The sequence below is a fragment of the Glycine soja genome, chromosome 8 (assembly GCF_004193775.1).
Source record: "Glycine soja cultivar W05 chromosome 8, ASM419377v2, whole genome shotgun sequence".
Classification (NCBI taxonomy): Eukaryota; Viridiplantae; Streptophyta; class Magnoliopsida; order Fabales; family Fabaceae; genus Glycine; species Glycine soja.
Genome location: NC_041009.1, coordinates 16,914,786 through 16,942,575, shown reverse-complemented (window position 1 = coordinate 16,942,575; position 27,790 = coordinate 16,914,786). Strand labels below are relative to the sequence as shown.

Below are 27,790 nucleotides of genomic sequence, written 5' to 3'. Positions count from 1 at the left end.
CACTCTTGTAATTTGTAATTGCTCGTACGTACATGACTATAATTCATGAGACATGAACTCGGTCTGTTCGCAACATCACACATGAAATTCATATCAAATTGCTCACTCTTTGTAGGCAGAAGGAGTTAATTCGGGCCATATATTGGGATTGTTACTGTAAATACAGGATAACTATTTTGACAACTTGGATCTATGACCTTTCAACATCAAAATCGTAATTTACAACTACATTGTACAACTCTCTCAATATATCTCTATCTTTATCTATCTATATACTTTTTTATTTAGAAATATATTTTAACAAATTATACTCCTTAGAGCTAGAGTATATTCTTTCTAAAACATTTTTAAGGTATATTTGTTAAAAAATTCTTTCTAAAAACTTTGAGAAAAAGTATATATATTGAGAGAGATAGAGAGTATAAGTAAAAATATTTCCCTTTTAATAATATGATAACTTTAAATCAGAGTCATACAACCATTTTATAAGGTCAAGATTAAAGTTATTTAGAAATCTACCGCATTAAAAAAATTATGTGCATTTTTATTTTAGTTTGTCTATTTAAATAAGATCTAATGATATATTTATAGTTCTCATTTCTCACAATGAGAAGTTTTCTTATTTGATATACATGAATTGATTTAACTTTTTTATTATGTTATTATAAAAATAATTATAAGATAGATCATAATAAAATTAGTAGATACTTTGTAAAGGAAAAAATGATATAATGAGAAAATAATTTATATGAAGTCTTTTAAATATGCAAATAAGATGTCAACTTTTAGTCGTGTACGTATACAATAGGGGGAAATTAAATCATAAGAGCATCTTTAATGTCAGATCTTGAGGAAGGATCTTATGTTCAAGATATGATTTTGTAGAGATCTTACAATAAAGATAGTGTAGAGATATCCAGGGTGGAGAATAGGTTTTTGTAGAAGAACCCTCAAGATCTTTGCACAATGTTAAAAAAATTACAAACAAAACCAACAAACCAACAACCATCCCAAGAATAAGAAAAAAAAATAATGGAAGAAGGAAAAAAAATAAGAACAAAAATGCAAGAGCAGAAGAGAAAGGAAAAAAATTCCTTCCTTTAGCGGACGTTAGGCGTCGCGGGAGAGAGGAAGAAGGGGGAGGGGGGGAGGGAAGGTTGCGATGTTGCACAAGAAAGAAAAAGGGGAGAGAAGTAAGAGGGGAAGCGGAAAAAAGTGAAAATAAAAAGGCTGAGTGGGGAAAGATGAAGTGGGAGGAGAAAGTGAGGATGAAAAAGTGGAATGTTGGGGAATAAATTAATTACTTAATTATTTTAAAATTAATTATATTTAATTTAACAAATAATTAAATAAAATATTTAAAAGTGAAACTTACACAAAATTGTCTAAGATCCCAAAATGAGATATACCGCTAAAAGAAAAAATGAAACAGATCTGATCAGATCTTCAATCCTATGTGTCGCTATATGATCCACCAAAAAGTGGTCTAAAATCTCAATTTGGGATCTACCACTAAAAATGCTCTAAGACACCTCGTGTTATCTGACATTTACAAAAAAAATTAATTACTTAATTATATTAATTTAACAAATAATTAAATAAAATATTTAAAAGTGAAACTTACACAAAATTACCTAAAATTCCAAGATGAGATATACCGTTAAAAGAAAAAAAAATAAATAAGATCTTATCAGATCTTCAATCTTATGTGTCATTATAGGGTTTATCAAAAAGTGGTCTAAAATCTTAATTTGGGATCTACCACTAAAAATGCTCTAAAATACCTTATGTTATCTGGTATCACGAAAAAGATAGAGAGAAATGTTGGTATAATAGGTGATAATAAAAAAAAAAGATAAAAATAATAATAAATACTGATAAGATATTTGATATATGAGGTTGTCTAAATATCATTAGTTTATATGCTATAAACACTTTGTTAGAAGAATGACTTTTGTAATTTGAAAGAATTAACCTTTTAATTTTAGAGATGAGAAATATGTTGATATATACTCGATAATATAAATGCGTCTGAAAAATATTAAGTAAGAAGCATTTTTATTGTGAATATATAATTACTTTTTCGTCGCAGATTTAGAGTCTTGAGTTAGGGGATAATTTATTTTAAAAATAAAAATTAATATTATTATCATGGAGGAAAAAATTAAGGATAGAAGATTTAAATATATAAAATTAAGGGAGATAAAATATACACTTAATTTAATTTTTCAAAATAAAGTGTGATCCGCCACTTTATTATCTTGTTTCCTCGGAAATGGATCCTCTCCCTGTATATTCTATATACATCTTTTTCCTGAATATACATTAAAATTATCCTACCTCTCCCTCTCTCTATATATATTACTTAAAATGTATAAAAATTATCCTATTTATTTTATTAATTTAATCGTGCGCGTGCATATGAATTAAGATGATGATTGGTGTGCATCAACTTTGATTTTGGAAGGGGAACAAAAAGAAAGTCGGCATGCCCAAGGGTATAATTGAACAGAAGAAATTTCAAATGTACATGGCGACAAAATATGGTGCCTTTTACCTAGTTTGCTAATGCTACAAGATGAAGAATGTTTTCCTAATTAAACTCCAAAATGTCAGAGCAAATCAATCTTTATTTTTAAGTTAAATAAATTTGGTTATAAACAGTTAAACTTATTTAAAATATTTGTTCAACTTAATTTTATCGACAAATTTTTACATTAAAACCTGTCTTCAATATCAAAAATTAACTCTTGGTGGAAAATAAGTAGGTATGAAGTATATTACATTTAAATTTTCCAATTCATTTTACTTATCATTTCTTTTGTCTTTATATTTGAAAAGTAATACTTTAATTGAAATATATACATCTCTTTTACTTGCCCTTTTTCTTTCTTTCTTATTTTTTGATATAAATTTTTCCAATTGAATAAATAAAAATAATAATTTTAAAAAAACACAAGGATTTACGATTATATAACCGATATTCCAAGGTGAAACAATGGTTAAAACAATTGTTGTTCATTTTATATTTTAGGAGCAATATTTTCATAAAATTTCATCTTGTTGGTAAAAGTGCTATTTTAATTACTATTTACTTTTTCAAACTGATTTTATATTTAATAGTTGCTTTCATTTTGAAACTCTTTATACTATTATTAGATATAAAAGTAACCACATTATTATAGATAAACTTCACAAATAATATAGACTTTATATTAAGATTAAAATTTAAATAAACTCGGAATGAAAAATGAAATCTCATTCAATCATAGATTATTATAAAAATTAAAATTGTTAGTTTTTATAATAATTATTTTTTAAGGGTGATGTTTAGGATTTTTTTTAATATATAGACAGAAAGAATTTTATTGATAAAAACAAGACCAACATGTGTTACAGGCTGGATAATAAAAATAGTAAATAGATACAACCTGAACAAAACACGAATTATAAAAACTGCATACAACTCTTAACCCATAATACAAAATCTCCCCTCTACATGCATATATCCACACACGGTATAGCATGCAGCTCCACACAATAACTAAGATCCACTACACGAAATACGTGAAGCTCTACAATTGCATGAAAATTGATTGACAATGGAAAAAAATTATATAGATTATTTAGTATAATATAATTTATTATTATTGTAAGTTGTATTCATGATTTAGGTTGAATTGAATGGATTTAACTTTGGCCTAATTTCAGCTTAATATTTTTTTATCAGTAAATCTTAACTATTATTGTTGTTATTAATTTTTGTTAACAAAAAATGATTGAACTCATCTCTTCTTCTCTCTCAAGTCATAACCATTCATTCAACTAACCTTATATCTTTTGGTCTAATATTTTAATAAATCTAATATTGTGTTTAGTCGTGATCATATGAATGATTAATTTAGACTGAGTTGATTTGAAGTTTAAACGTTAACAAAATATATATAATTTGAAGTTTAAACGTTAATGTGTGTGTATCAAACCGAGTATTAAATCGAAAGCTAACCCAAAAAATAAAAATCACATAAAAACTAATGGTCATTGGTTTGATTTGGTTTTTTACTCTTCAAATGGCACCGTTTGATTCAATTTGTAGTTTTACATTCCTAGAAACTATTATTGCAATTAGTGTTATGTTGTTGAATATATACTATCTAAGTTTTCATGGTTGAAAATAAATATTATGAATATTATTTTAGTTTTTTTAAGTTCACTCGTTTGAACTTGAAAGCAAATATTATGTTTTATTTTTATTTTTTAAGTTGAATGATTATTATTTAAGTATTATTTAATTTTAAAATAATTATTATTTTACTTTAAGCTCAATTGTTGTCCATTTTTATATAATTGATTGTTGAACTAATTCTTATTCAATTTTTATCTGATTAATAACAAATTTTAAAAATATTTTTTAATATTTACTAGTAGAATTTTCAAATCGCAAAAATTAAACCAAACCAAACCTCAAAATAATAGTTTGGTTTAGTTTGGTTCGGATTTTATAAATATTTTAAATTGAATCAAATCACACCACACTTAATTTTTTTTTTAATTCAAACTAATTTTAAATCAAAATTATACCAAAATCACATCAGAAGCACTCCTATGTATAACATTAAACATAGGGTGTGCTTTTTTTTACAACATATTGGTTATAATAATAAAATAAAAAAATAAAGGGTACATAATATATATATTTCTAAATCAAATTGATGTATATAAAGCTATCTTGTGGTTGTTTTTTATTTGAAATTGTGAGGTAATATACTTGGTGACGAATTTAATTAAATGGTCAAATTAAGTAATGATCACCCCAATTTCGTTTTTAGGTTTAGAAAAAAATAGATTTTGAACTTATACGTGGGAGGCAATTCCGTTTGTACTGTACAGAGAAAGCGCAATAAATGTTTAGTCGTACTGTCTGACTATAGAGAACCCACTTTGTTTAAACTTTTCTTATTTGCAGCTAATGATTTCGAAATATGCAAGATGCTTTTCTTCCTGTCTCCTTGTTGTGTCGCATCTTTATCATTTTCCTATATTAACAGCACAAGAGTAAATATTTTATTACATGTAGAGACTCTTTATTAGTTATTTTAAGAATTATATCTTCTTTTTTTGTTAGTGTCATTTTTTGAAAGACAAATCATATTCAAAATATTGTCAGATATTATTATAAAAAATACATAATATAACATTGTCAGATCACGTTTTTGAAAATTATATATAATTTTTGTAAAACAAAATCATAGGCCTATAAGTTTTGTCGCATAAAGATTTATGGTGACTAAAGTCACTAAACTATCACTTTAGTGATTTTCAAATTAACATATGGCCGTGAAAGACTTTTGCCACGGTGAGGTGCAAAAATAGTGGACAAAACTATTTTCCTTTTTTCTTTTTTAATATATGATCTGACTACCTGACCACAAAGTGTGCTAGAATACTGTGGCTGGGCATACACATAGAATAAATAGTAACATAAATTTAGTTTAAGAAGTGCATGACAACATTATAGTTTTATTCTCATATGTTTCTGTTAAAAATAATAATAACTTCTAATATGTTAATATCAAACTTAAAAAACTTTTCCTTGTTCTTTTCTCTCTCATTCGACTCACACGTCGAAATAAAATTATTGTAGTGTAAAATACTATTTATTAGCTACTTGTATTAAAAATTTATTACTACATGTTAAAATTAACTGATGTTGTAGACTTGTAGTCCTAAGTTATTTTAGACACATAAAAAAAACTAAAAAAGCTAATTAATAGATAAAAAAATTACAAAATTAACTTTAGTATTAGTATTATCCAGTAAAAAAAACTTTAGTATAAATACTACATTAAAAAACTAAAATAATATTTATTAGGGGTATTATTAAAAATAATAATTAATATCACATTAAAAACTAATATAATCCTTATTGTGAAATAATTTTGTTTTCTAACGAGACACTTATTTTGGGACGAAAAAAATATTTTTTAAACTTTTTTGATAAAAAAATGTTTTTTAAAAATCATAAAAAGCGTTATTCAATCATTCACACTTAAAATGGATTAATAAAAATTGTTGTTCATGATTAATGAGTGCGTAGCTAACAAAACCAAAAATTCCTAAATATGATAAAGTCAAGGCTCCCTGATTTGCAAAGCCAACAAATTAAGTTGAATAGAAGCCCGTCGGCCCTCTTATTTTAAAGAAACAAACAGATCGATCTACGCTAATGCTTGCTAGATTTCCACTTCCATAAAGTGATCACATGGAATTCAACAAATTAAACATAATTAGGTACTAGAGGTAATGCCACAAATTATAATTTTGAAAAGAAAACATGGATTAGGACAGTTTTCCTCTTGTTTTATTTAACTAGAAAATGATGGGAAACACCAACATAATAGCAAAAACACAATTCAAAGTGAGTTATAAGTTATAAACTGAAAAGTTATAAACTAATTGATTGAATTAAAGATGTTTGATAAAAATATCAGATAATATAAAATTACAACATAATTCTCATACATAGGATGCAACAGCACATCATATATCATACATATACTCTGTCAATCCTTATTGTTGATTACAAAATCTCATTTAAAATAATTAATGTAGCATTGATAATTAAACTTTTGAAAATTTTAATAATTAATCAACGGGTGTTGGCGTTGCTAAGGAGGGAGTCTCCTAAGTGTACTATTGACTAAAAAATAAAAAGAAAAAAGATTTTATTAAAAATCTAAAAAAAAAAAAAACACTTAGAAATTACAAGAAAGCGTACTTTTACGTATTTCAATAAAAACATTTTCTCTTTTGCTTTTTTAATCGATAGTAAACAAAGAGACCTCTTGGTTTTATTTGCTACGTGTTGTGTATAGTTTGCTGCACATGATTTTATTTCTTCTTCATTAATTCACATATGCATGTTCGACCAATCACAACAGATTCTGTATTTCAATGGAAATCGCTAAGAAAGGAACAGATCATTCATAACAGTGGAAAGCTTAAGAAGATGGCAGAGTTGGTCATCTTAGTGCTTTTGGTGGCCATTTTGCTTAGTCCTCTTGTAATATTCCATCATCATGCATTCAGTATTTTAAACAGAACCATTCTTCACGACTATCAAAAACTCTCATTTTAAAAATATAAAATCCAATCCCATAGTTAAAAAGAATTACTCAAACGAATTTAATTTTTAAAGAAAAAATTATCAATTATTATTTTAAAACATTTTCATCTTTTATTCATTTCAGTTAACGTTTTCAGGGATTAATTTAGGTCACTAATAACTTCTTCAGAGACTATAATATTGGTATACATTTACTAAATTTTCATGGAAGAGCATACTTGTCCCCCATACAATCCTAAATTTTGATTAGTCAATTTTTTAGTCTTGCACCCCTCTTCAAATTTTAAGAAAACAAATAATATGAGTCAAAATAAGATTGGGCCTAATTAAATAGAATATGGCTAGAACAAAATTACTTCGGATCAAGGCATTCAGTAAAAATTAATAGCAAAAAATATATTATTAGATGTTTCACTTAAATTTAAAAAATGTAGGTAAATAACAAAATTAATTTCAACATGAAAATGAAAAAATATTATCACATAACACCTCACTAGCTTTATTAATATTCAAAGATGGTTGAAAAACATAAATAAGTGACAATAGAGAAAACATTAAATGAAATTTATTTAAGAGAATGAGCTCTCTCAACTAATAATTTTTCTGCTCTGCAAGAACAAGCTATGTAAATGAAAAAGTAGGCTGATATGGTCAGCGAAAAGTGCAATAAAAATCCAGCCAGCTCTGTTTTTTGGAAATGTCATGTGTTGATTGATTGTGTTCCATGAGAAAAGTTAACGCACTTCATCATGTTCCCTTTTAAGTCCAGATTTGAAATATCAATGCTAATATCGTCATAGCTAGCATATGAAGCTCCCTTGTGCAACTCAGCGTTTCACCTGAACCTGTTGTCATGTAAACAAAATGACAAAAATAAATGCAATTATGCGTGCAAATGTTTATCACCATTAAGATTAATAAAATTAGCTGATTGGTTGATAAATCTAAAAGAACATATCTATTCACAATTTGAAATGGCATGTAACTCTGATAATTTGGTCACAGATGAAAAAAGACTTACATGCAGGCACTATATTTTAGAAGTTTCAAATTCAAAATATATGTTTAATAAACTACACTTAATATTACCCGAAATTACACTCACATTCTTCAAGATTTAATAATAATAATAATAATATCCCAGCAACATAGAATTCGAGATCGACTGTAAGACTGTGGTCGATGGTCTCAATCATTCAACTTTCGGGTTCTCTAATTTACATGTTATTTTTAATACTTTCTTTTTTTCAAAACTCAGTTAGAGAAAAATAAATTTTGTCTTCCATTCCCTAGCTTGGGCGTATATCTTATTTTGAATGAAATGACATAAGTTTTCTCTTCTCAGAAAGAAAATATATTATAATTTGATTTTATATCAAATATCTAACTAATTGAGGTAAACTTCCTGAATAAAACTGAACATGATGATTATGAATTATGGGAAATTTTTGAACCTGCAGTTCCAGGAGAGGCAGACCCATGTGTTGCTGGCGGTGGCGGAGTTTCGGAGCCGAACCCAAGATCAAGCCCATTGCAATCTCCTCCCAAAGTGCCTGCAATAATATTCCCCTAAAGCTCAACATAATTAACTAGTAAACTAACAAACTATAGAATTTCTAAATTCTAATATAATATACTTATTTGATTGAATGAGTACGTTAGATTTAATCGAACTAGTTTGACCTATTATCCAACCAATAAAATTATTTATCAAAAATAGAAATTTATTGTTGCATCGAAACAAATAAATATTTATTAATCCTATTAATATTGAACTTGATAAAAAAAAAGGATTTATAGCATTTGTCAATAAAAATTAACTAGTAAGCATTCATATATCAAACATGCATTTAGCTCTACCAAGAAATATACTAGTAAAATTCAAAGGCATTGGATGAATCTGAAGCACGGATATGCTGCTTTGGCCAACATACCAGTATCGGATACGCCCTGGATACGTATCCTGCACGTATCCAGTCTCAGATCAATTCAAAAAAGGAAAAAATCGTTCCAGCATAATACTCAAATTTAAAATAAATCAAATCTTCTTAAAACGGATAACACCAAAATAAAGATATATAAAACCATATTGTTTATATATTTGATAAGATTAAGGTATAATCTTTCATTAAGAAAAGTCTATTTCAAAAAATCCTTCCTTAAAAAATGTAAAGATTGGGATAACAAACCTCATCAAGTGTAATTTATTTATATAAATCAAAGTATCAAACCAGCAGAGAATAGGAGATTAGAAAGAAAGAAAAAAATTCAGAAGTTCAGATTTATTTAAATTCTAAAGCTGCTCCATCTTCTTTCTTTAATTGGGAGGAAATTAATTGATACTATTCCTATTCGTAGCTAGGCAATAAGAAGTTATTTATAATTTTTTATTTTTAGTAATGTCATTCCAGTATTTTGGATTTTTGGATCATAGTTATTTGCAATTTCTATCTTATTTTTATTAATGTTTAATGAATATGTTATTGATTTTGATTTTTTTAATATGTATAGTATCTTATATTTTTTTTAAAATGGCGTATTATCGTATCCAATACTCGTATCAGGCAAATTAAAAGAGGATGAGAAAAAAGCAGTTTACATTTCTGAAAGCAAAACAACTTTGGATCATTAAGTAGATTGTCTGAGCCTTCATTGCATTGACACTTAAAATCAAAGCCATGACTCACACAGGTTCCATCCCCGCAGAAATTCAACAAGCAAGCTGTGTATACAAAAATAGGAAATTAAAGCGTTAAACAATTGGCAGCTAGTGAACAAATTAAAAGGCAATTAATAATGAATTGTGAGCTTACGGTCATTCACTTCTGTAGGTGGAGAAGGGGTTGCCGGAGATCCATTACCACAATTTAAATTAACAGTACCTGCACCTTTCATCCAAAGTTCACCATCTTTTTGTTTGAATCAATGGAAACTTTTTAATTTCGTTACATAAATTACATTGGTAGAAGTTAACTAGTCTTTCAAGTTTCAACAAGGCTTTCATACACAACACTTTGAATTCAAATCCTTCATTTAAAGAAAATCACCCGTGTATCTTAAATCATTTTTATTATGAATATAAAATTGTGTTTTAATATTATGTTACTCCACTTCTAGCATATAAGTGTATTTTAGATACTAAATTAATAAAAAAAGTTATTCAGAGGCCAGTTCAACCAACAAGAAACAAGAAACAATCGTTTTATGAAACCAAACACACAAAAAAAATCATGTTTTATATATTGATTGATCAAATTAAACTCAAATTTCAAATTTATCCTGTTTAAATAAATAAAGTTTCAAAAACCTCTTTTCAAAACTCAAATGTAAATTCTAACTATTTTTTTTAGTCAAAGATGAAGAATGTTTTTTAACTCATTCAGTAAATCTCGTTAGCAGTACACGATTGTTGTTGGTTTAGAAAAATTTACATATATAAAAAATCGAATAAACTATTTCATTAAATAGATTATTCTTCTACTATTTACCCAAGTTTGTGGTAAATTCTAACTATTTACTTGAGTTTGATTGATTTGTAAGAGAAGAAATTTTTATATAAAGTATAACTTATGTCCTAACTTTCTCCTTTAATCTACATCCATTCTTTCATTCTTCAAGGTAGAGAATGGATATAGTATATAATGAAGGCACTTTTCTTTTTAATTTATATCGTATATATAAATATAAAGGGTAAGAATAAGATGATCGATTACTTTACTCACAGTTAGGAAAAATGCATGGCGGTAATTCGACAGAACCAATTTTAGGCTTCTTCCAACCAGATTCACAATCGCATGTAAAACCGAGCAATTCAGAGGAAGAAGGTCGGCATGTTCCTTTCCCACAATATACTAAACCACATATATTTGATAAATCATCTGCACAAAACACATCACGATATAACCTATCAGCTACAAAATATTACTAAATGAAAACCAATCCAATTTCCAATTAAATAAATAGATAAAGGATTAACTATACCTTGTGTTTGGTTGGACATTAACTGTGTGGAAATAGTAGCAGAGACATCACAAGTGAAGAGGGGATACAAAGAAACAAGGGCAAAAATTGTCCATGTCAACATTTCCATTGGGAAGAAACTAAAGAGAGAAACTAGTCTGGGTGAAATAATTTATAACCAGTATAACCTATGAAAAACTTCTTGAATTAAAAGGTATACATATAGCCTAACTTGCCTCAATGAAAATTGACAAAAATATTTTTTTTTTGTCTTAACCTTCCTAGTCATTAGAGGAAAGGGATTTTGATTAACTTTGAGTTCAACAGGAAGGTGAGTAAAATCGATTCAATAATTATTTCTGTCAAATATCGAATTTGGATAGTATCCAAACAATTCAACCTTAATTTCAACACATTGACCATTTATATTCAATTATTTTGTTTCGCAAAAATATATACAGTAACAATGAAAAAAATGTGATATATAATTCAAACTAAAAAATTTATCTCAATAACATATCAAAAGCAAGAGATTGGGGAAGTAATGTACGGTTCAGGTAATTTACATAAGATTCCAAGTCGAAAATTTCGTTATCATCATGTGATACGAAAAAAAAAAATCTTACCATTGTAACAGACATAATAAAAAAAATGCAATGCAAATACAATTAAAAGTATAAAGATTGTGACTTAAAATTTACCTTCCTATTAGTTTGTCTCTTTTTATTTTATTTTTTTGAATTCCTTTTTTTTATGTAGATATTTTTTTGAATTCCTATTAGTTGTGTCTCTGTTCTAATTCCATTCTATCAAAAGAGCATGAATTTCGGCTTTCGGCTTTCGGCTTTTTGCCAAGAAAATAAGACAATCATATAACCCTGTCACTTCGATTTTCCCATTGAAGACGTGTTGAGATTTCCGTTACATGCCGGACACAATCAAGCATCATTGGTAGACTTGAAAGAAAAGACAAAACACGATTCAAGGCATATTATTACTCTCCTCAGCTCATCTAATAAAATTCTTCTGGCTTGTAGTCTTGTAGTACTTGAGATACACCAGGTTTGATCCAAATATCACGATTTTTTACGGAATGTTTGATACAAATATCACAAGTTTAGAGCACTAGACTATGCAAAAAAACATTACTAGTATTTGTCAATGCAAGTCATTAGAAGCAAAACGGAGGTACATTCTGATACTATTTTCATAATGCATGCTTTTGGCAAAATATAACCCGCATTAGTTTAAATATTGCAAGTATTCAATGTTTTCTATGCTTGGAGACTGGGTTTATATAACAACAGCAGAAGTTGCAAGCACAATTGCACATTCAAGTGTTCACTGGCATTGGCTACAAATATGACAAAGTATATTAAGAGATGATAACAGCTTTGAAATCATGTCAGACTAAATTACATCAATATTCAATGGTTGCAGATACAAATTAACAATTGAAGATCCCTCCAACATCATAAAACTACAATGAATCGCATCAGCAAACGAATGAAATATCAACAAACAACAGATACAAACCACCCACCCATTGGAGAAAAGAAATAAAGTAGTAGCACAAACACAAAAACAGAACTACCGTTGTTGATGTGTCCCAGTCTTTATGCTGATCCAAATTCGGTAAACCACTTCTCATGGCGTTCAATGTCAGCCTGAGAAACACTTCGTTGGACCTTTCTCAAAGCTTCTTCAAAATCACACTTGGCAACAGGATCCTTTGAAATATCATCCTTGGACATGTTCTTGATTTCATCACGAGTCTTTCCTGCTATCTTGCGCCTCATACCATTCAAGGAAGCATCGCGACAGACATTTGTCAAATCATCTCCACTATATCCCTCTGTCCGGCGAGCCACTTCGTCTATATTGACATCAGGTGCCACCTGGTGAAAGACAAGTACAATCAGCAATAATAATAAGTTTTAGCATCATGATTCTGCTGCCCTTTCCATAAACTGTTCTCACAGTAAGTTTAGTGACTGATAAACACTCCAGTATAAATGACATTCACATCACAAAATAATATTATCTGTCTTGACAAATGCTCAAATTCATTTTTCTTTTTTTATTGGTAATATAAATCCTTAAATACTAAATAGTAATAAATAAAGCTCAAGTCAACATAATTAATGTTATTCACAATTTCACATTATAAATTAATTACAGCTTTCACATAACAAAATTTGTAAGGGTCAAAATCCTATATGGCCAAATTAACAACACAACTTGCCTCAACAGTCTTCAAATTGATCCGGATCAGTTCTTTACGACTCTCAAAATTTGGAAGAGGGATATATATACGCTTTTCCAGCCTTCTCCTGTGTTGCATTAACATCAAATCAAATCAGAATATGTAATCTAGTACATTAAAAGAGATCTAAAACACAGATAGCTAATCATACATTTTTATCACTTACAACTTAAACTGTAGATAAAAGATTGCAGAAAAACAAATACAAACCTTAGTGCCTCATCTATATCCCAAGGGAAGTTAGTAGCGGCCAAAACCATTACTATTTTACGGCTACCATCCTCATTTGTGGCACTATTGCTTACACCATCAACCTGAACTAGAAGTTCAGACTTCACCCTTCTGGACGATTCATGCTCACCAGAAGCCCTGATTAAGTAAAAGTGAATTCAATCAGATCTCAACATAACTACAAGAGATAATACAAATTAAAAGTGAACCCAACAGAATCAAGGAACATGTACAAGCAATATAAACAAAGAATTAAATGAAGAAGATTATTTTGGGTAAATATAAGCATGTTTCAAAATCTACTACATACAATGGACGACTGAAAGAACAACAAAGGCTTACCCCCTAGAATTGCATAGAGAATCAATTTCATCAATGAATATTGTGCTTGGTGCATATGCTCTTGCAAGATCAAACAAACACCTCACCATGCGCTCACTCTCCCCACGCCATTTAGAAGCTAAAGTAGCAGAAGATACATTAAAGAAAGTGGTCCCACATTCAGTAGCAACTGCTTTAGCAAGAAGTGTCTTCCCAGTTCCTGGAGGTCCAAACATGAGGACACCTTTCCACGGTCTCCTGATTCCCTGCAAGAACAGAAATAATGAGCTCCAAATTTCAATATTCACCAAGACATCTAATTCACTGAGATTCAAATGTGTGTATATGATACGAGCTTTATTAAAAGAATAGGCTAATCAAACAAGCAATTTTCTAATAAAAAATTCAAAAAGTCATATGAGCTTTGATGAAAAAGGAGAAGCATGACTTATTTTGCAACAATAATTTCATAAACAAGGCTTAGTTGCAAATTAAATAGAACTGTATGAAAAAGTAGTTCGTCATAGTGTCAAACAAGGGTCTAAAATCAACTACCACGATAACAATTAGAGAGTATCATATACAAATCACAATTCCAAATTATTAGTTATAAAATAAACCATGATTATTATTAAAGATATATAACTGGATTGAAAACATTAGGTAAGCTAGTTTTAAGAGAATTCAGAGAAAAATAAGTTCAAGATAACCTGGAAATATTCAGGCATCCACAAGGGAAGAACAACAGCTTCTTCTAGAAGCCTTTTTGCTTCAGTAAGCCCTGCAACATCATCCCATCTGACTCCAGGAGAGGTTTCTAACACGTCCCTTTCAAGCATTGCAGCCAATTCAGGATCAGGACCTTCATATTGAAGCTTCTTTGACTTACCATCTTCAGCATCACCATTCTGTCCATTCCATGAGCAATTGTAAGGACACAACCACATATCTATGAAGTTAAATGTTTCTCAAACAATCTAGAATAAGGGATGCAATAAGCAAAGGGAAAATTGATAATCAGAGATACTACACAACATGAAGAAGAAACACTTGACCATGGATCTAATACAAAACCAACACCTGGATGCAATTGGCTGGGGGTGGGCTTGGATCCAAGATTGACATGCCTTAACTTGAGTCTAGGATGAGTCAAACATGATGTTTGGCATTGTGTTGAAAACATGATTCAAAGTTTTACACTAAGTCTCATTGAAGTTATTAGAAGTAGATTTTGCATCAACACTAACTTGAGTCATGTTATTTGTTCCATTTATACTCTTAGTTAGACTCAAGTCAATTTGGTAACTACATACCCAAAATCAACTTTGATTGCAAGTTTCCAAACAACATTGTGAGTCAAAATCAATAACCCAATATCTGTTATCCAAACAAAAATCACTTTACTATAAACTCACTTTCATTTCGAATCGATTCTACAAAATCTCGTCAATTCAAAATCAATTCTACAAATGCATAGCCAAACACGCACATTCTAAGTGTGCGTTTCGATTCACCTAGAGTGATTTGAATCGCATTGAAGTACTAGTTAACGGATTTTAGGTAAATGTTCACAAGTTTAGTTCCACTAATTCTGGGTTTGAGTTAAAGCAACTTCAGGTATTGAACCAAAAGTTTTATATGGAGTTTTACAACTGACTTGCTTTTAGAATAAAAGCATCAAAACATAAACTGTCACTTGAAAAACAATTTTGCAAATGCTCAACCAAAGACACTCTAAGTATGCTAAGACCAACCTATACAATTAAGGAATTATAAGACTAAGCAAACAAGTTGATAAAATTCGGTTGATTCCACGAACTAAATCAATAAACCATCCTTAGAAACAACCAGACTGTCTCATCAAAGCTGAAACTTACAGTTACAGCTGCAGCAGCAGTATCTGTCTTGCTAGCCTTTCCAGAAGAAGCAGCACCACCCTTCTTCCCGGTAGTCGTCGACGCTCGCGTCCCGGAGTTAACCCTACCGGTAGCGCCAGCCTTAGCACCACGCCCAGCGGCACCAGTTCTGGCTGTAGCGCCACGCGCCCAAGCCCCGTCTTGAGCCGATTTCCGAGCACCGACTTGGCCGGGACGCGCCGGTCTGCGGCTCGTGGTGTCCCTGCTGGGCGGCCGCCACACATCGGGATCATCAACGGGACCAGGACCGCTGGATGAAGTAGGGTACTCATCCAACGGCTGGAAAACGAAAGACGATGATGACTTGACCGAAATGGGAGGCGAAGAAGGGCGTCTTCCAATGGGGTTGTCTTTGAAAGCCCTTCTCTCTGCATCTAGCTGTTTTACAACTTCTGTTTCTTCCGAAAGTGCTTTCTTTACGTTCATCCATTTCGCGCGGATTAAAGGGTCCTCTACAGTGCTTAGGTGCCTAATTGAGCAAATTAAGGAATGAGTGAAAATGACAGAATTTAGAGCAAATTGAGAATAGAGAGAGAAGAGGGTACTTGTTGATCTGGGCGAGTGCGCCGTCGAAGAAGATGATGGAGGTGTCATAGAGCCCTTCGAGAGCGTAGTCACGGGCTAACTTGAGGTGCTCTTGCAACCCTGCTAACGAACCTCCAACCATTCTTCTTCTCTTCTCCACACCCACCAAACACAAACGATTGAAATCAAAAATCAAATTACTTCACTCACTTTTTCATTACATGGGCTTTCCTGTTTTCAATTTCAGTCCGATGGATGGGGGCCCACCAGCCCACAACCACTTTTCCTTTCCTAAATTATGAACTGGCCCGTTTCCTCCTAACTAACTATCCGTTTTTTTGCTTTTGCTTTTTCTTTTCAATCTCATGTTTTCGTTAGAATTCCAAAATACACCTATAAACTTTCATCTTTTCAATCGACAATCACATTGGTCAATTTACTCTTTGCTCAATAATTTAGTTAATAATGTATTATGTGAAAATCAGACACAAGTCTTCTCCCAGGAATTTTGAGTGTGTTGTCATTTTGCCTAACTCACTTGGTGTATAAATTTTTTTTTGTATAACTGGAAGGTATCTAAGTTTTTTATTTGACAATCTAACTTATCCTCCTTCCACCAACTCAGTTCATTTTGGGTAAATTGATACATCTAGATGTCACTTCAATTTCAAGCAAAAAAATTATCTAGCCAATGTTAATGTTTTTGTTTTACCTTTTGATTTGAAAACCCAACTCTTTATCATCCTTTGATTCGTTTGGTCTTCCTTTTGATTTGAATTCTATGGGTGGACCTTCGGTTAATCATGTTAATTGATTTCATCATAGATATTTTCAAGAATTGAGCTAGCCTAGCGCTGCATGTGCTTAAAAATAATTAGTGCAACGAGGAACAATGACCTCTTAGTTAATTAAGGGTTTATTTGGTGAACAAAGTTGATTGGTTATCTCAAAAATGAAAAATTAGTGAAAGGTTAAAAACATCCAAAACAATAATAATAAATCGTAAAAGTTGAATTACTCATTTATGATTTATTTTGGATAAAAGAAAATAAAATAGAAAGATGAGAAAGTACAATAATAATACATTTTATTTAGTTTGGCTGAAGAAAAAATAACGGAAAAAGGAGACAAAAAGTATCTTTTAAAAGCAAATTTCCAAAATTTTCTTTCGTTTTTTATTTAATTTAATTCAAATTTTAAAAATTTCTCTTTATTCACTTTTATTTCCTCTCATTCTCAACTAAACAAGGTTACTGTGCTTTATCATGTTCGAGGACCATTACATCTGCTTCAGGCATTCAATTCTTGGTACCCACGTGATGGTGGATCTTGATGGCCAAATTGAAAAAACTTGGACTTGCAACTTCTTAATTTTGTTACACATGAATTTCATCCTTTTGTCTTTTTAGGTTTTTGCTAATGATTTAGTCTTCTTTCTACTTTATATGTATAAGCACGAGTAATCTCATCATTCCATATGCTTTTGAGAAACAGAAAATGTTAACAATGTGATTTTCTTCCACACACGAGTGTTTCAGCCCACCACACATAAGATACCTGCGCTGCAAACATGTACATAGGCAAGAGATCCTCAAATACATACATGGTCTATAAATGAGGAAGTGCCGGGAAAAGTGAAGAATGCAACAATGTTGTCTAATTAATTCATCTTCATATCAAACATATTTACCCCTTAAGCAAAAATGAGTGGAAACCAAAAGTGACGAACACAGGCCAAATATATAACTATTACAAATCAAGTATAGGGTCAGAGTGTTCTGATGTGTAAAATATGTACTTGTAAATGAAAAGTGTATCTTATAAATGGATTTAAAAGTTTAGATATCATATCTTAGGGATTAGTTGTGTTCCCAAATAATTTAAATTGTATAAACTAAATAATTTTGGGTTATTTTTATTTTGAATTAAAGATTGCTTGTGTTTGTGTTTAAGAAAATAAAACTAAAGACAAACAATACTTTCAAGAAGATATGTGTATGAATAGAAGTGATTCCGATTATGATTTCGTATATACTTCTTTTCCTTAATTCTTATTTTAATTAAGGATTCTCAATTACCAATTAATCGCCTAATACCTCTTATTTTAATTATCAGCCTACGGTCATCCCGGAATAGCGACATGGACTAAATGTCCTGTCCAAGTCAAGGAATTGACTCCGAATAATCCTGAAAAATGATGATTAAGGCGGGATTCGGCATTTTTAAACCACAAAACGCTTGGTTTCCATTTTGGTTGCAAGTGTAACCAACCCGCTATTAAAGATATAGTAGAAAGAAATAATAGAAAAAGAACTCCAGTATAAAGATCCCCATTAGTACGTAAACCAATTGTAGGTCTAAGAATATTCTTTCCCCTAAATCAATCTTGCATTGGTCATTTGGAATTTAATTTAGGATTAAGGATGAATGACAAAGAGATTTGTAAAAAGGAAATTCATGTAACCAATTTGATCATATAAGCTTTATGAACTCTATCATTCTATAGGTCGGCTAATTACAAGAAAATGGTCACTAATACATAATTAACTAATAATCAAAGTTATTAATTTCAATATAGAAGTGAAAGCAGTAGAAAGATGCAATCAATTGAATAACCTAGAAGAACTTTATTAAAAAGAGAAATTAGAATACATGGGTACAACTACATCACAATCTAAATTCTAAGGGATTTAGCCAAACATGGTTATAGAATAGTCGAACAACATACAATATTGCATTAAAAATAAAAGAGATCGAAAACTCTTACAAATTTAGATCTCAATTATTCTGGGTACAATTCTCCTCTCTAAAGCACTTGTTGTTCGTAATATAAAATAAAGTATAACCTAAAAGACCTCCTACACTTCTATTTATAAAGTTTAAAATAAGTTGCAACGTGAAATCCATCACGGGCCAGATCAGCATGGTCTTCTACAAGAATTTGGGGGCGTTGATTCAACATGACCTACAGGTTCAATATGGGTCATGCTAGATCAACATGGGTGGTGCTCAGTGAAAAAATATTCATAATTCTTTTTTTCTTATCTCCTTTGGTGATCTTGTCTCTTTATTTGCTTTCTTGTTCAACTATTCATAGTTAATACATACTCATGAATTCTACCAACAAAATAAAGTAAAAAAAAAAAGATAAAATGAGATGAAAATACAATCAAATAACAATTTATCATGTTGTCATGTTGTAAGAAGCTACTAATATATAAATTTGAAGTATAAATAATAAGTTTCAGAGACAATTGTATGAGAATCATTATAGGCATCGATCACTCTTAATAAAGTCTTTATATTCCTTTTGGCACTTTGTTTGAGTAATATTTTAATAGATGAAAGTTTTCATACTTACATGTATCCTATGACTTTCATTGCAACACCATATTGTCAACTTATCTTGTGTTAGTCACGTTCTTTAAGATATGAAAATTGATAAACTCTACCTTTTTTTGTGGATAAGATGATGACTTGCAAGCTTGTTAGTTTCACTAAGTAGCTCTTCGTGCTTAAAATGCCTTAAAGTTTTAATGGTCTTCTTATCCAATGAAACATGTAAAAAGCGATGCTTGAAGTTATAAGATAGACAAAACTGGATGAAACACATTAAGAGTCTGGTTGGATGAGGCAATTTAAAATTCTAAAGAATTTCAAATTCTGAGAATTTCAAATTCTTTAATTTAAATTCCTTTATTTTTAAAATTTTGTGTTTGGATACAACCTTTCTCTTCAACAATCACAAAAAGAAAAAGAAAAAGAAATGAATCAAAAGCTAGTTTTTTTTATTAAGCAGAAACGAATCCATCTAGGGTTCCTTGACGGAGAGGTCGATCTCATGATTATCTGAAACTGCACAATCTCGAAGAAGCTGATGGTCAAGCAGTTCCACACCCGTTGAATGCGAGTGCAGCACCATGCTCTCTACTGGCACATTGTCCATCTCAAAGCCTGCAAGAATTCTCAGATCTGCAAGAATGTACTTCTTCAGCTTCAGAACGGTCTCGTCCAAGTTCGCTTCCATAGGAAAACGATGAGTCCAATATTTATGCGCCTTCAAGCTCAATGTCACAATCTTTGAGCGTGACTCTTCCAATTTCTCCTCAACCTTTTTATTTGACGCGGATGAAATATCTTGAGTCATCGGCCGCTTACCTAACGAATCGTATGGATTTGGAATCACCTTCGACGTCTGCATGTCCCGTGTTGGCTGCAGTTCGGCAGCGACAGGAGAAAGTCTGAGTCAAACATTGGCGACGGTGCTGCAGGATCATCGATGATTCGGAGGACAATGCAGCCGCCATGCTAGAGATCCCATTGCGAAACGATGGAGAGAGAAATTTCCAAATTCACTCCCTTGAAGATGAAATTTGAAATTCTATTCTTTCAACTAACTAAAATCTCTTTTAAAATTCTAAAATTTTGAATTTCTTTCACTAAAATATCCAAACAGATACTTTTAATAAAAAAGAATTTAATTCCCTATAAAAAAATACATTACCTAGTTAAATTACTCTATCTAAACACATTCTAAGGGTCTTCTACTCAAAAGAAGTAGTCAGACGTTTCATAATATTTTTTTTAAGAAATGATAATTATACTAAATCAAACTGAATGATGAAAATGTCAATACATGAAAGACTATAATCAAACAATTATGGACAAACAAAACATATGTGTTCCATGATACATAAAAAATATCAGTCTTCAATGCAATATTATTTGTCATCATTAAAATTAAGAGTTAAATTTTCTTAGGCCTAAAAAACATTTGTTCAATAAATGTTTAACTAAGTTGTAAATAGTCTTTATTTTCTTTATTTGTGTTTGTTTCAAACCGCCCACAGTTAAATGGGCTAACCTACAGACTAAACTAAGGATGAAAGTTAAAATAAAAAGATAAAAATAGCTATGTTTTTTTAATTTCCTTTTTGTGTTGTTATTTATTAATAATTAATTAAATTTTATAATACAACAAAATACTAAGTAGAATATAAAATAATTATTATAAAAAAAAATACCGCATGCCAACCTATTAGCCTACAAACCAAACTCATTAAAACTGCATTGTTTTTATTTTTACTGCATTAAAATTGCATGTTAAGTACGTTGACTAGATTTAAAAAGTCCACATTGAAATAAGTCACATATTTAAATTAAGGTCTGCGATCTGTTCGAATCGCAAGTTAAACAACACATAACATTGCATATACCTAATTCCATCTCCTAATTCACTAACTACCTACCTTGGATGGATAATATCTCAAAACGAAAGTGCTGTTCATTACCAATCTCTCACACGAAATTATAAATTAATTATGTAAAAAAAAAAAAGCGTACCATGAATCCATGATTTCCGGCACACACCTCAATTTTTTTTCCCGTAATGCAACATAATATTTTATCCAATAAAACATTATGCGAAAATTTTCGTACTATCTAACACTGTTCATCTCAAAATTAAAGTGAAAAAATTGTTGAGGACTGTTTTATAAATATAAAGTTATAAATAAAACTTGAAAAGTACAAATGAACCAATATTATTTTACAATGACTTGTTGAAATGCCACGATACATGATAAAATAATAATATAAGATTATTTTACGATGACTTGATCAAGAGTAAACATAGAAATAGAATAAAACCCTTCTGTTTCGATCTTAACATTTTTTTTCCATAACTTGATCTAAACACATTTAAATAAAGTAAAGTTGGGCCACCTGTATAATTGCCATTAATACGGTGGAGTGCTAATGATATCAATGACACATTCAAAAATTAAAAAGGAACAAGAAAGTACCCATAGAAACCGAAATAATGGCTTCAGTGAAGGGGGTTGAACGCATGGGAGGGTGAGTTGTCCAACTGTATAATGGGAGACTTCTAAGGTGGGGAAAGAAATATAATTTATAAGATATTAACTTATTTAGAGATATGTGTGAAGTTATGTAGGGATATCAATATGGAAGAAATTAAAAATTATATTAAAATATACCGATCTCTTTTAGACAATTTTTTCCCAAAGAGAATCCCTTGCACAATTAAGCTGGAATAAATTAGTTTTCTACATGCACCTTTCTTTTATCTCGAACTAGCAAGATATTCGTATATTTGCTCGGGTCGTTTTGTTTTTACGCATGTTCTAAATATATTTACTTATAAAATTAAAACTTCATATTAAAATAAATATAATTAATTATTTAGTATTTATATTCTCTAAACATGAAAAAAATATTAGAATAATAGAGCAAAAAAATAATTCAAGAAAATTCTAATTTTTAGGTTATTTAAGTCATCATCTACTATTATTTGAAAATTTAAACTATTGTTCATATTTTTACTTGTTTCCATCTTTAATAAATTTTATTTCAATATATTTATTATGTATTTATGCAAAAAAATAATATTAAAATTAATTTAATTTATGATATTATTCAGTACATAATATTTTATAATAAAAATATATTTAATAAATTGATATTTAAATATTTATTATATAATTATGCAATACTAATATTTAATCTTATTTTATAAGTATTAAAAAAACAGACAAAATATTATTTTATAATAAATATATTAATTAATTAGATTTAAATTAATGTATAGTATAGAAATTCAACCACATAATATAAATATTATTATAAAAAATAGTTTATTCATAAAATTATTTTATATGATTTTCAAGTAAAATTGATTTTATGGGATTCCAAATTAAAGTCATATCATTCATAATGGTTCGCCTATAATAGTATTAAGCATAATTGTCTCTCATTAATGATATTTTTGGTCTTTATCATAAAAAATAATTTAATTTATGATAACATTGAGTAAGTATTTCAATAGTTATTATGTATTTATGTAGAAAGGATTATCAAGTAAAAATGAGTTTTCAAAGTAAAAATAAACATTGTTTAGTCTTAGGTATGTAGTTTCATTAATTACTCAAAATAAGAATTATGTCGTCTATTATGGTCTTGGTATGATTATCTCCTGTAAATGATATTCGAGGTCTTTATCATAATTAAAATTACTTTTAATATGATATGATTGAATCTTTGGCATCCACTTAGGCATGGCAACGGGCAGGTCGGGACTGGATTTTACTTATCTCGCCCCTAAAACCCAACGGGGTGTAGATTTACCACCTATCCCTACCCCTAACAAGGTCGAGTTTTTCTCGTCCCACCCCCGATATGCTTATAAAATTCTATAAAATTATAATTTTTCATAAAATGAAAAATACAATTTTAAATAGGAACCATAACATGTTTTTTTATTGTACATGACAACATAAAATCTAATCCAACAGTAACATAACATAAAAGTTAATCAAATAGTTTCATGTTTTAGTGTGTTATATTTATGTAATGATATTTTTATAAATTAATTATTAGCGGGACAAATTCGGATCGTGTATTAATAATCTCATCTCTGAACCTGACTTTGGCTATGGGAGAAAACCCGACCTCAATCCCGGTCAACTTGGGTTTTCTCCGTCAAGTCCGAGACAGACCCTATTGCCATGCCTACATACACTTGTGTGAAATACTTGAAGAAAAAACTTATTTAATAAGTAATTTTAAATTATTTTGTAATAAAAAAATACATGTTATTCTTACCGCATATTGTGTAAAAATTAAAACTAATATAATTTATGATGATTTTGAGTAATTAATTTAAATTATCTTTTAATAAAATAGCAAAAAAAATCTCAAGTAGAAAAAAATTATCTTGTAATAAAAATACATTTAATAAATTAGTTTTAATAAAAATATCATATATTTTATGTAAAAATGATTTCTAATTAAAAATGATATTATAAGATTTAAAAGTAAAAATAAATATTATTGATTTTTTTATGTGCAGTTGTGTTAACTATTCAGATAAAGAATTATGTCTCTATGATATTATCAAGTCTTCCATATGTATTTGTGTAAAATACTCAAAGAAATTTTTTATCACATAATATGATTATAGGTAGGATTTTTTCCCATGAATAATATTTTTTATTTTTACTCTAAAAAATTTAAACTAATTAAATTTATGATAACAGTTAAAAATATTATTAATAAAGATATATTTAATAAAATAATTTTCAACATAGAGTCAAAATATTATTTGGTAACAAATATGTTAACTAATTAGATTTTTTTTAGCTTAACAATTTCAATCTTATCATATAAATATTAATCAACAAAAAATTTATTTATGAGATTAACTTAAATTGATTTTATACGATTTCTAAGTAAAACTAATCTTATAGGATTTCAAATTAAAAATAAATTTTAGAAATTTTTTATGATACTAACAAAATTTCTTATATATAAAATTAAATTTTTATATTAAGACAAACATATTAGCTATTCTCTAGAAATGAAAAAAGATAATATTTATGCAATAAATAAACAAATAATTTATTTTCAATGATATTGAAAAGAAATAAAATTTATTTTCCAGTAAATATATATTTAATAAAATTTATTTTAATATATTTATTATGTTATCTATGTAAAATAGTTCAACACTATTATATTTCAATATATTCATGTAAAAAAAGTATTATATGATAGGCATGAGACAAATAGTTAGACACTCATTATTGTTATCAACAATAGTTGATAAAAGTCATTAAATATGGAATAAATCGTGTTAGGAGAAAAATATCACCTCGTGTGCGATTAAGGTTCCCGACAGATTTGTAACTGCCTTGGGAGGAAACGACTTCGTAGCACTAACATGATCACAAAAATAAAAAGATACTCATTATTGTCCTTTCTAAAAGAATGAATCATGTAATAGTCATACAAGTGACCCATCAAAATAGATACATTTGTCAAAGTCAAAATGAATTTAGAGTTATTTGTCATGCCTAGTTGAAAGTTATTTATGTAATAAATAAGGATTTTAAAAACATAATTTGTTATTTATGTAAAAATAATTCAACATGACTCTATAAATATTAACCAATAAGAGTATTGCTTATGAAATTATTAAAAATATTATTTCGTAGTAAGTATAATAGTTAACAATGCATGTATTTAAATAAAATATTATACAATAAGTATAGGATAGGATATAAAATATAAATTTGTAATAAACATTTTAACTAATTATATTTAAATTATTTTTTAGTATAAAGTTTTCAACCACATAATATAAATATTATTCAACAAAATGTTTATATATGTCATTATTTTATATAATTTCTAAGTAAAAATAATTTTATAACATTTCAAATTAAAAATAAATAAATATTATTGAGTCTTTTATATGAATTTGTGTTAAATACTCGAAAAGTTTTTTTGTCATCCATAATAGTTTGTCGATATTGATGTTGAATAAGATTATTTTCCGTGAATAATATTTGTGTTATCCATCTTAAAAAATAAAATTAATTAAATTAAATTTAAATTTATTTTCAGTACAAAAATTTGAACCTTGGAATACAAATATTAATTAACAAACTATTTATTTATGAAAATATTTAAATTCATTTTATATGATTTCAAATTAAAATTAAATATTGTTGATTGTTTGATATCTAACTATGTTAAATACTCATAAAAAGAGTTTTCTCCATAATGGTTCACCCATGATGGCGTAGAGAATAATTATTTTATGTGAATGATAATTGTGATCTTTATCATAAAAAAAATAAAATTTAAACTAATTTAATTTATGATATAGTGAGTAAGAAATTTAAATTTTTTTGTAATAAAAATCATTTTAATAAATTAATTTTAATATATTAACTATATATTTATATAAAAATATTTTCTAATTAAAAAAATTTATAGGATTCGCAAAGTTAAAAAAAATATTATTGCATTTTTTGTATGCAATTATGTTAAATAATTAAAGAAAAAATTGTATCATTTATATCTTTAGCAAGTTTAACCATCATTAATCATATTTCCTGTCTCTGTCGTAACCAAAATAGTTTAATTTATTATGTTACTCATAAAGTAATTTAAACTAATTAAATTTGGTTGCCTTATAAAAAAATCAAACTATTGTTTTATAATAAATATATTAACTAAATGTTACTATTTTGATAAACATAAATTATTTAGTATTAAAATTGTTAAAGAATAAAATAAAATGTAGAATAAAAAATACAAAAAGAAATAATACAACATAAAAAGGAAAAAATATAAATAACATTTTAAGAAAAAATGAGTGGGATAATAATAAAATGGTTATTTGTTATACAGATTAAAGAGATAATAATAGAAAAAAAAAGTGAAAGAAAGTCAAAAAGTAACGCATTGCAGGGTCGTTATTGTCATGCTTTGAAAACATTAGTAAAGTTAGTGTAATGAGTTAATTGCACATTCGCACGAATCGCGTTTATACTTATATTTTTTTTTAATATGACTGATGTATATAACTATTTATTTAAAAATAAAAAATAAATATATGAGACAGAATCAAATAATTTTTTTAAAAAAAATATTGTAAAAAATAATAAAAGGAAAAAGAAAAAGATAGAAAAAAAACCGTAAAATAAAAAAAAAGAGGAATGAGAGTGTGTGAGAGAGATGAAAGAAAGAAGAAGAAAAAAAAAAGAACGTGTGAGAGAAATGAAAGAAGGAAAGAAGAAAAAGGAAACTACAAAAAATTAAAAGGGGTTCTCTTTTTGACAGGTCTGAACAAATTAAAAGGAATAGTTTTGTAATTTTAGTGGTACGTACACTGCTTTATTATATAGATAGTAGAGTAGATAAATTAATTTTCCCATCACAAAAATGTAAGTAGAATTATTTTCTTTTCCTATTAAAAAAACTTATGATACTGCACAGCAAAAAATTTATAACTGATCCATCACTAAAACCATTTCATTTGGAACTGATAATTAAAAACAAACATTAAACTAGTCCTCATTTGCATTTACAATTGACTTCCAATCTGGGAATAAATCTAGAAAACATTAAGCTTTCTATCTTACATACCAAATCACTTTGTTGAACATAAAGATTTTTCCAAATATGACCTTTCTGAATTATGAATCGTTGTGGAGTAATTAAAATTAAAAATAAAAATAAAAAGAGTGTGCTCGGTGTGGATTCATGCTTCTTCGAGTCTATTGACACAGTAGTGTCTTCTAATTTTTTAATTTTTTTTTGTATTTTATTTCAGCTTAGACATGTCTACATTAATCCTACAAGTATCTCGAAAAAAAAAAAATATATCTTACAGACTAAATTTGTTCCAATTCTCCGCCCTAAAAGTCGCCCTGTATAATGTGTATATTGGGTTTTGGTTCTAGTACTTTTTTTGGTACAAATTATGGTTCTAGTACTAATATTTGCTATGGGTTAATACTTAATATTGTATTTATTTTCTTACATCAATAGATTTTTTATTTTATAGAATTAATAAAATAAAACATGTATTCGTAAAATAAATAACTATTTTATTACATTGAATTAAATCATATA

General features: G+C 28.5%; 2 protein-coding genes across 2 annotated transcripts; both read right to left on the bottom strand.

Moving 5' to 3' along the window:
- Window positions 1–7,605: 7,605 nt before the first annotated feature.
- Window positions 7,606–11,277, bottom strand: LOC114421823 (neurogenic locus notch homolog protein 3-like). Its single transcript, XM_028387909.1, has 6 exons — window positions 11,108–11,277; window positions 10,849–11,004; window positions 9,940–10,008; window positions 9,726–9,848; window positions 8,581–8,679; window positions 7,606–7,971 (listed from the first exon to the last, which is right to left on the bottom strand). Exons 1-6 carry the CDS (start codon window positions 11,214–11,216, stop codon window positions 7,886–7,888), a joined length of 642 nt encoding a protein of 213 aa, XP_028243710.1. The 5' UTR covers window positions 11,217–11,277; the 3' UTR covers window positions 7,606–7,885.
- A 1,122-nt stretch (window positions 11,278–12,399) lies between these two features.
- LOC114422424 (katanin p60 ATPase-containing subunit A1-like) lies at window positions 12,400–16,550 on the bottom strand. Its single transcript, XM_028388766.1, has 7 exons — window positions 16,366–16,550; window positions 15,782–16,289; window positions 14,615–14,812; window positions 13,926–14,170; window positions 13,563–13,721; window positions 13,332–13,419; window positions 12,400–12,984 (listed from the first exon to the last, which is right to left on the bottom strand). Exons 1-7 carry the CDS (start codon window positions 16,485–16,487, stop codon window positions 12,703–12,705), a joined length of 1,602 nt encoding a protein of 533 aa, XP_028244567.1. The 5' UTR covers window positions 16,488–16,550; the 3' UTR covers window positions 12,400–12,702.
- Between the last annotated feature and the right edge of the window lie 11,240 nt (window positions 16,551–27,790).